Source organism: Danio rerio, chromosome 4 (assembly GCF_052040795.2).
Source record: "Danio rerio strain M-AB ecotype USA chromosome 4, GRCz13ab, whole genome shotgun sequence".
In the NCBI taxonomy this organism is placed as follows: domain Eukaryota; kingdom Metazoa; phylum Chordata; class Actinopteri; order Cypriniformes; family Danionidae; genus Danio; species Danio rerio.
In genome coordinates this window covers 75,180,533-75,191,364 of record NC_141024.2, presented here as the reverse complement: position 1 = coordinate 75,191,364, position 10,832 = coordinate 75,180,533, and the positions used below count along the sequence as shown (strand labels likewise).

At 40.9% G+C, this 10,832-nt stretch overlaps 2 protein-coding genes across 5 annotated transcripts in view; both read left to right on the top strand.

Annotated features, from left to right (window-relative positions):
* Positions 1–10,832, top strand: part of LOC137491376 (protein NLRC3-like) — a 44,943-nt gene that overhangs the window by 3,842 nt on the left and 30,269 nt on the right. For 2 of the 4 annotated variants that reach the window (XM_087245955.1, NM_001445229.1), the window contains exons 2-6: positions 1,351–1,544; positions 1,768–1,881; positions 2,990–4,885; positions 6,088–6,261; positions 9,546–9,719. In XM_087245955.1, coding sequence (XP_087102081.1) covers positions 1,495–1,544; positions 1,768–1,881; positions 2,990–4,885; positions 6,088–6,261; positions 9,546–9,719 — 2,408 coding nt within the window. In that variant the 5' untranslated portion in view covers positions 1,351–1,494. Of the gene's footprint in view, positions 1–1,042; positions 1,545–1,767; positions 1,882–2,989; positions 4,886–6,087; positions 6,262–9,545; positions 9,959–10,832 lie in introns of those variants that run through there. The other 2 variants (XR_015942026.1, XR_015942025.1) reach the window with 2 other exon arrangements.
* The window catches only part of LOC147845314 (NLR family CARD domain-containing protein 3-like), a 48,354-nt gene that overhangs the window by 16,942 nt on the left and 20,580 nt on the right, over positions 1–10,832 (top strand). The window lies entirely within an intron of this gene.

The following is a 10,832-nucleotide window of genomic DNA, read 5'->3' as shown; positions in this document are numbered from 1 at the left end:
GCCTGTTTCACACCGCAAGCGTCAGCGGCGCGTGAGCAGCGCGTATGTCGAGCAGTAGCAGCACGCAGGCGTTTGCCTTTCACACCAGCTGCGTCTGCAGCACGCAGTTCTTCGGCAGCTGCTGCAGAGATCAACCTATCTCTGTCTATTCTATCTAGTTACCCATGTTGCTCTATATACAAATACACCTTTTAAACATCTGTCCAGCGGCAGAATAACAGCTCGTTAGTTCATGCTCGTGCAGATGATGAGACGGACAAAAGTAACCAATGCATGCCATTCTTTTACTTGTTTTCGTGTTGTCAGATTCACAGTGCAAACAGCCCCCGGTAGGAATAACTCGAGTGAACAGAAAACAAAGCCGATTAAAACTTTCTTCCTCTGCTCAGCTGCACAGCACACAGCGAGCTCACATAATCCAGTATGCGTGTCGAACTACACTACCCACAATACACTTCGCTATGGACTACAAATCCCGTAAATATTCTATTTCCCCTCTCCTACAACACTAGTGTGAAACTTAAGCAAAACTGATAGTAAAATTGTTTTACATTTGGTTTTGTAGTTCGGGCCTAAATAAATGTTGCCGTTTTTAATCGTTTTAAGTTCATTTGAATGACTATATGTATACCATTTGACGTTATCAACGTATTTATTGGGTAAAATTGCTACTTTTTACTGTCATTCATTGTGTTTTGGTCATTATCAATGCACTGTCACTTTAATTGAGCGTGAGCAGCGCGTCAAAAATAGACCCAGCACCGAAACTATCGCTGCACTGCTGCTTCGGCGACGCTCACGCCTCGCACTGACGCGCTGCTGCTGCGTGCGGTATGAAAGCTCTAATCTGTTAACATGGACGCCGAAAACACACGCGCTGCTCACGCTCTGCTCATGCGCCGCTGACGCTTGCGGTGTGAAACAGGCGTAACTGAACGCTAACTAGATGAAGTGGTTATAGACCACACCCCGTGAGTTATTTCCAGTCCTATACTGCCATCTGTTGGTGCAGTTGTGTAACTCGGAGTACTTTGTACAACAGTGTTTATACTGCTTCAGGTAAAATCACCCTAGTAAAATTTGATAACCCTGCAGCTGTTTGACTCTTCTCTGCTCTGTTTAGAGTGTTTGTGACGGATGTTTTTCACTGAACTCATGATCTGCCGCTCCTTCAGAAACGAAAGTGAAAGTGTTTAGTTGCTGTGTCGCCATTTTAAACAGACAGAATCCACCATTTACAACGCAGAACAGCTTTAAATCTTTAATGTCTGGACAAAACCTGTAAGCTTTATGTGAATGTGTGTATGATGTTATTATAATCAAACGGATGACGCTGTGATTCTTCATTAGTTTACTCGTGATGAGCTTCTGGATTTGAGTGTCTCAGCTGCTGATCTATTCCTGCATTCAGCTGAATTATGAAGGCTGATCAATGACTGGAGATCTGTGATTGTTCATCAGTTTCTGCTGGAGATCAAACTCTTCAGGTCCATCATGGGTAACTCACACACTGCTGGAGATCAGGATTTGTCGAAAAGATGCAGGTATTAGACCTACACACTACATTCTCATATGATGATTGTTATTATTTTAACCAAAATAATTTTCGATTTGTTCGTGGGTAGTTTTATTTTTATTTGATAACGTGACACAAATAAATAAAAATGAAATAAAATGCTGTGTTAAGTGATTTTTAAATAATGACTGAATATCTGCTGTGTTGACTCCAGTGTGTGCAGCGCTCAACTTTAATCTTCTCTGTTTTAGTTCAGTTCATCAGAAGAGAGCAGAAGCAGAGCCCAGCTGTGTGTCTATGAAGAGTGACGCGTCTATGGATCCACCAATAGCATTTAAGAGTGGAAACACACGACCTGCTGTCAGGTAGATCATCTCTACACACACATGATCACACTGCAGCATTTATATGATCCTGTGTTTCTAGAAGATCAGAAATTATTACACTTTATTCTCACAGTCCAGTCAGGACATTTTATTACAAGGAACAAAATACAGAGACTTCAACACAGGGTTCAAGGCTAAGGATTTTTTTCTAGTGGCCCAATCGGGCCAGTGGTTCAGATTTGTACTTGCCCTGCCAAAATGTTCACTGGCCCCACCCAAAAAAATAAGTAAATAGCTATTTCTTAGTGTCAAAAGCCAAACATAATCGTATACACACACTTTGTTTAGCATAACCTTTCTTTAAATACAACTGACAATTTAAAAATGATTTGTTTACAATTGATGAAACTAAACTTGGAAAAAAATCTACATGTATATTGTAAGCAAAAATGTGCACTTTAATTTTGACACCCACAGACATCGTCACCACACATAAATCAGAGCGCTCAGACTTTCTCATGCATGGCCTCATTTCAGTTGTCAAGTTTTGTAAAAATCTGTCTATTCAATTAATCAGTCTATTAAAAATGTGGGCTAGAATTATGCATTACAGGCTTACAATATAGAGAGGAATAACAGATGAAGCGGTGTTATGCCAAGAATTGCACCCCTGCCATAAAGTGCACAGCCTCTGAAATGTGCATCTATTACCTTAAATTGATTTGAAAATAATAATAATAAAGTTATGACAACTAATGACCGTGACTGAGGTGAGCTCCATGAATGTAACCCTTACAGAATATATGTTTAAATAAATAAATACATTTAATTTAAATACACTGATTAGATTAATTAAAGTGAATTGTTTAATGTGTGGTTTAGTTGAAAATGCCTAAGTTCAGAAACAGGCTCATTACATCAGTCTATAATACAGTCAATATTTAGTATTTTTCTTTTATTTGTAAACCTAGTGATAAAATGAAGCCGGTTTTTGCTTATCTGGGACCCTTTCTGTATTACTGTAGTTTGGTTCTGAATTAAATCCGTGTATTGTGTCTCAGCTGGTTCAGAGGAAACACACATGGCTTCACTAGAGGATCTTTACACTCGCACTCATTGATTCTTTGTGTTGTTGTTGTTCCTGCAGTGTGTATAGAGATGATCAGAATGGAGACCTGCAGCAGGATTCACTCCAACCAGAACATGATGAACTTCAGAGAGTCAAAGAGCAGCACAAAACCAGCATGAAGAACAAGTATGAGAGATTATTTGAGGGAATCAACCATGGAGAGACTCAAACCCTCCTGAACAGCATCTACACACAGCTCTACATCATAGAAGGAGAGAGTGAAGGAGTGAATGAAGAACATGAGGTTTTACACATGGAGAAAAGAGGCAGAACAAAACCCTCACAACACACTCCAGTCTACTGCAATGACATCTTTAAAGCCTCAGCTGGAGCAGGACATGAGGAGAAGATCAAGAAGGAGAAAGCCCAGATCAAGACTGTTCTCACTAAAGGCATCGCTGGAATCGGGAAAACCGTCTCTGTGCAGAAGTTCATTCTGGACTGGGCCGAGGGAAAAGACCATCAGGATGTAGATTTCATGTTTGTGCTTCCATTTCGAGAGCTGAACTTGATCAGAGATCATCAGTACAGTCTTCACAGACTTCTGCTGGACTTTCATCCTGAACTTGAAGATCTGGAGCTCAAGATTTATGAGCAGTGTAGAGTTGTGTTCATCTTTGATGGTCTGGATGAAAGCAGAATCACACTCAACTTTTCAGATGAGGAGAAAGTTTGTGCTGTGACTGAATCTTCATCAGTGGCTGTGTTGATGCGGAGCCTCCTGAAAGGAGATCTGCTTCCCTCTGCTCTCATCTGGATCACCTCCAGACCAGCAGCAGCCCATCAGATCCCCTCCAGATACATCAAGCGTCTGACAGAGATTCAGGGATTCACTGAGCCTCAGAAGGAGGAATATTTCAGGAAGAGAATCAGCGACGAGCATCAAGCCAGCAGAATCATCTCCCACATCAGAAGAGCAAGAAGCCTCCAGATCATGTGCCACATACCCGTCTTCTGCTGGATCTCCTCCACTGTGCTTCAGAAGCTCCTGGAAGAAGATGTGAGTGCAGAAATCCCTCAAACTCTGACTGAGATGTACATCCACTTCCTGCTGATTCAGATCAACATGAGGAAGCAGAAGTATGAAGAGAGAGATCCAGAGAAACTCCTGCAGTCCAACAGAGGAGTGATCCTCAAACTTGCTGAAGTGGCTTTCAGACAGCTGATGAAGGGCAATGTGATGTTCTATGAGGAGGACCTGATTGAGAGCTGCATAGACGTCACTGACGCCTCGGTGTATTCTGGGATCTGCACTGAGATCTTCAAGGAGGAATCTGTGATTCATCAGAGGAAAGTCTACAGCTTCATCCATCTCAGCTTTCAGGAGTTTCTGGCTGCTTTCTTTGTGTTTTACTGCCATTTAACAAAGAACAGAGAACCGCTGAGGGTGATTTATGATGAAGAATATTCAGATGATCAATATCTACAGTCCAGCTATGAGGAGTCTCTGTATGATCTGCTCAGTTCAGCAGTATATAAAGCTGTCAGGAGTAGTAATGGTCATCTGGATCTGTTCCTGCGGTTCCTGCTGGGCGTCCCACTGGAGTCCAATCAGAGACTCTTCCAGGATCTGCTGACACACACAGAGGAGAGCTCAGAGAACATCAGGAGAATCACACAGTACATTAAAGACGAGATCAAGAGAGATAACCCTCTCTCAGCTGAAAGATCCATCAATCTGTTCCTCTGTCTGCTGGAGGTGAAAGATCAGACTCTGGCCAGAGAGATTCAGGAGTTTGTGAAATCAGACAAATACTCAGAGGAGGATCTCTCTCCTGCTCACTGCTCAACAATCTCCTACATGATTGAGATGTCAGAGGAGCCGCTGGATGAGTTAGACTCTAATAAATTCAACACATCAGATGAGGGAAGACGGAGACTGACAGCAGCTGTGAGAAACTGCAGAAGAGCTCTGTGAGTATTCATTGATTGATCACAGAAGACACACATCAGTCTGCACTGAAGACTCAGATCAGTTTAGTGAATCACTGCCCTGCTTTAACAGAAAATCTTTAGCTGGCCATATCGTCCCCCTGTGAGATCGCTGATACACCATATTACTGCATGGGGACGCGGCGGCAGTGTTCTGTTTCCTTATTTGCTCATTTATTTCAGCATTTCTAAACGTATTGAACAAACTTTTCTTGACTTTTTACTCACACAAACAACATTTGTACTTATTTAATAATCTACTTCATTTGCTTTACAGTTTATCCTGGAAAATAACTCAAATCCCTGTAAATCCCTGTGCTCCTCCAGCTGAATAGGACATTTGTTGATGTGTATTTGCTCAAATCTAACACAGTGTTGCTCTTGGATAATTGTGTTTGTTTTCTGATCAGAGAAATAGTGTAATTTTAGACACAGTATTGCCGTCTCGCCGCAGACATGCCTCTAATATTACATTTACTGTAGGCCTAAACACTAAACTTTACACTGAGCTCAGTAAAATGCTCTCTGATTAGTTATTAATAATCTGTTCAATAATTCATTACAGTCACATGAATGGGGGATACAGCTTTAGTTTAGTTTAATGTAGATTAAATCAATAAAAAAATAAAAAGATAAATGAATTAAACAGGCTTGTTCTGAGGCATGAGGGTGGTATGAGGACCCGATGTCCACAGGTGGGGGTTGCAGCCCAACACCATGGAACAACACCATGAGGTAGCCTGACTGCTATTAGGTACTGAGATGAGATCCTCAGACCCTTGTGAGACCATGTACGGTCTGGTTGACCCTGGATTCCTCCTAATGCAAGACAATGCTGGACCTCATGTGTCTGGAGTGTGTCAGCAATTCCTGCAGTTCACTACAGCTTTGAGTGTGACTCCTAATCCAGTCCTCCATGGGTTAATACATTTGATTTCCAGTGATCATGTCTGTGTGATTTTGTTGTCAGCACATTCAACTGTGTAAAAAACAAAGTATTTAATAAGAATATTTCAGTCATTCAGATCTAGGATGTGTTATTTTAGTGTTCCCTTTATTGTTTGAGCAGTATATATATATAGTTTATTTCCAGTGTTGCTTTTATCACTGTAGACTGAACTCATGAACACTCAACACTGCTCATTTCTTACTGCTGATTGTGTTGCTCTCTGTCCTCTACACAGACTACAGAGCTGTAAACTCACTGTTCAGTGTTGTGAGAGTTTGTCTTCAGCTCTACAATCCTCAAACTGTGTGCTGAGAGAGCTGGACCTGAGTAACAATGACCTGCAGGATTCAGGAGTGAAGCTTCTCTCTGATGGACTGAAGAGTCAACACTGTAAACTGGACACACTGAGGTAAATGATTCTCCACTCTACAATAACTACAGTCAGACAGTTTCATATTAGAGCTCTTCATGCTTGAACATGTTAACCCTGGGTGATACTAAACCCCAAATAACAGGAATTCTGGTTTATCAGTGATTGTGTTTCACACTGCTCATACTATACCTGTAGTTAACCCTCAGGGGTCTGAGGTGATTTTGGGACCCCTGAGATGTTTTGACATGCCTTGACATCTGTTTTGTAGAAATAAATATTATGTGTGGTTAGTAGGTTTTAGAGAAACAAATGTAGCTGAAATACGAATCTAAAACCAGACTGAATGTGCCTGAACAAGAGTTTAGAGTAAGCAGTCTTGTAGACTAGAATATTTACTGCGCAATTATGTGAAATTATTCTGTTCTCTCATTCAGAGAAAACATTACAATGATCTACATTTTGTTAAGTTTGTTTTGGGTGATCTCAGCTGTATGTGTGAGTGACAATGCTCATGAATAATTCACACCTGAGAGACAACAGACACTCCCCCACTCACCCATCAAGGGCAGTGTACAGCAATGTCCATCTGCAGAAGCTAGCCCAAACTCAATGCTTGTTGTGTTACTGCTGTGTGACCATGTAAACACTCTGGGTGAACAATATACAGTGCTCAGCATATATAAGTACAGCCCTCACTAATCTCTCTTTTACATTCATAGTTTAATAGGAAGCTCTACAGTATTATATTTGTGCATATACAATAGATTAGCCAAATCTGGAGCTCATCTAACAAAATAATTTATGATAACGGTGTAAAAACTAGGGCACTCATATTTATGTGTTATAGAAAAATATTAAATACAAAATTAAAAAAGAGGAAAAATCAAGAGAAGCAAAACAATGGAATTTTTTTTTTTTTTGCAATATTAGCTTAAGTTTTATTGTGTTATCTTTCAATGATTGTCATGAATAAATCTGTGTAATAAATGTGTTCTGTTTAAATGCAGCAGAATACACTGCCTATATTGACTGAGAAATGGAGGAAAGTCTTGGTTTTCAGAATGGGCTGTCCTCCATTATGCTGAGCGCTGTATGTGACTTATACAGCCGCACATATAATATATATTTGAAATGGTGTAAAACGTGTTCGCCAAACTCTCTTGTGCATTAATCCAGCATTTAATAATCATTTCTGAATGAGTCTGAGACACTGAAGTAGAGGAATGACAAACGCTTTAAACACAAGAATAAATCAGATTTAAACATGAAAAACAATTACTGTAAATCTAAATCATATTTGAAGAGCTTTAATATAGATTTCACTAATAGTTGCAGTCTCAGTTCACTGTTTGAAAACTTTACCAGGTTGTGTCTGTCTGTGGGTGTCGACATTCAACATTTCTGTGTGAAAGTGAAGCGCAGCGAGAACACAAATAAACATTATAGCAGTGTTAATCCTGTTTCAGAGCAGAACAGTGGATCTGGAGGTGTGAAAGCAGCAGAGTTAAACGCTAAAGTCAAGCTGTTTTGTGTCCTGCTGAAGGTTTGAGCTGCTCTCATATTTGTGCAGTTTCAGTTTCTTGAAAACAAATAAAAGTCTCATGATAAAGTGTGTGAAATAATCCTGATTACTCGCTCATCTAAAACAATATCTGCTAAAGGCTGAATGTGAAGGAGAGTCAGCAGTCATGAATATTGATCAGCTGTTTCTCTCCTGACAGAATAAAAGTCCCCTAATGGAGCATCAGTGTGAATGTGACTGTGGGTCAGGTGATGAACACATGAAGAGAGCGGCTTTGTGTTTGTCTGAGCTCATTTTGTTTTAGTCCACAACAGAATCACAATATAAATGATGAAATCAGCTCATTTCCTGTTGTGTTTTATACATGACTTTAAGATGATCTTCTGAGCTCAAGTGTGTCTTCTTCCTCCTCACAGCAGACTTTACAGCTTGATGTGGTGTATTATGAACAATGTCTTTGCTCTGTACACTTCTACAGATGATGTCGAGTCCTTGTTGAGTGTGTGTGAGTGTGTGAGTGTGTGTGTGTGTGTGCTGGGGCCTCATGTACGAAGACTTGCGTGGAAATCTTACAAAAATATTGCTTACGCACAAAGCTGTAAATGTGCGTACGCAGAAAAAAATCTCACGCATATTCTTTTGTACATCTGAATGAACGTGAAACTGAGCGCAACATGCACGAGCACAAAACCCCTCCCTGCCTCCTCCCCCGTATGAATATGCTAATGACTAAGCTAATGGAAAAACCCAACGAAAAAGCAACGGCAAAATCAAGCAAAAAGAGAAACTTTGAACAGAATGTGAATTGGAGGTGCTGCTTTCAGAGGTAGACCGGAGAAAAGCGGTGTTATTTGCAAGTTTGTTCTCCGGAATTAACAACAAAAGAAAAAAATAGAGTGGGAGAGTTTAGCTGATGCGGTCAACACAGTTGGGTCTGAACATCGCACTGAGTGCATTTAAAAAAGAAATAGTGTGGTTTATATCTGTAAAATGTTGCAGTACCCTTTGCAGTCTCAGTGGCGCACCTCATAAGAAGCATGTGATCATGTACTGACACGTTCGAGCATAAACTCGGTTAGAATCCAGCGTCTGATGAACTCTATCTTCTTTTTTTCCCCGCTACATATCAGATTTTGCCCACTATTTATCACATGAAAGACAAGTAGGAATCATCAATAAGTTTGTGCATCATATTTTATTTGCACATTTATTGAATGGAAATGTTTCTGATTCACGAATGCAAATTCATCTTCAGATAGTGTCTTTATAGCAATGTGCATGCAGTAGATCGCTCAGATTACATTGGGAAAACAGGCGACCGCTGCAAATTGTGCTTTAATGTTTAGCTGGTCAACTGTATGGTATGGAAATCTTACATACCTACTATATGAACCCGTCTCATACGGCTGCCATTGCAAGGCTCAGACACTTTGTAGAGAAGAATTTAACACAACTGCCTCTAGGAGTCGCCAATGGAAATAAAACAGACACGCACAAAAAATGTGCGTACGCCTGCCAGAAAGCTGCAGTGAACCTGCGCACATTCCCACGTTCAGTTCATTGTTAGTAAATCCAAACGTGAGCGATTCTGAGCGTGAAACCTGGTGTACGCAAAGTTTTTGTGCGTACGCAGCGTTGATACATGAGGCCCCTGATGTGATCAATAAGGAGAGCTGATCAGGATGTGTGTGTTCATCACTGCTGTTGACTTGAGCAGAAACAGCAGTCAGCATCTTCACAACACAAAGAGATGTGTGATTGTCCAACTGTGTGATGTGGACTATTGCTGTGTTTGTAGATTGTCTGGCTGTATGGTGACAGAGGAAGGCTGTGGTTTTCTGTCTTCAGCTCTGACTTCAAACCCCTCACACCTGAGAGAGCTGGATCTGAGCTACAATCATCCAGGAGATTCAGGAGTCAAGCTGCTCTCTGAACAACTGGAGGATCCAAACTACACACTGGACAAACTCAAGTATGTGGAGCAGCACTGCCTTTTTTATTGTGAATACAGATACTTTGATACTTCACTGCTCTTCTAGTGTCCAGATATGAATCAAAGCTGTTAAATATGTCAGTGCACTGGGGCAGTTCTCACATTAAGCGTGATATTATATCTCATATTAACACTGTACAGTTTCAGCATTGTAGTTGAGCAGTGAAACTTGTTCTCTACATTTCTGCTGAAGAACTGTACAGTATCAGCTCAGAGATGTGTGTGTGTGTGTGTGTGTGTGTGTGTGTGTGTGTGTGTGTGTGTGTGTGTGTGTGTGTGTGTGTGTGTGTGTGCTTTTAAGCAGGTGTTTTGTTACATTTGTATGTTCTTTGTAGTGTTTACTTGACCAGTGGTTCCCAAAGTGTGTGAAAACTAGGCTTGGGTACCGAAACCCGGTGCCATTATAGCACCAGTACCTTGGTAACCAGTATGTACCGGTAAATCAGCGTATGAATACGGTGCCTAATTACGGTGCTGCAGCAAAAACGTTAAAAGCATCAAAGGTGTGCATGAAAAAAGGCACACGAGTTGTCACAGCATCACTGAACTTTTAATTCTAAACATATTTGAGGAATACGGACAGGCGGTATCAGGCATTTGTTATTGTCGCTAGGGAACAGACGCACGCAACGCGCACAGTACAGCGCTTTCAGCCTGGTTTTTGGTGAACGAAAGCAAAGCGATGCTCATCAGATCATGGCGCGTGATCACGTTCATCCAATTTGCTTAAACTAAGCATTCTAAAGCGTATTTTACAAGCAAGGATTCTGACACAGCAACCGTCTTCACAAAAGTTGCGTGTAAGGGGGAAACATGTCAAACTTAATGACACATTTGAGGGCTCAAAGGCAGAGTCTCTCTCGAGTGCTTTAGGTGTCGCTCCCTCTGTTTTGGCTCTCTCTGTGACGGTGCTGCGCGCATCAGTTCCCGCATTCGTCAGAAGTTGACGCCCAAATTGACACAGGTAATAAAAAGATTAAACTTCAGTCATGTTCATGTTGTGAAACACCATCAAAATGTCCACTGTTGATGATATTAGACTTCGATTTCAATAGCGATTTTAACACTTTAATATAGGAAGTCTTTGGCCAT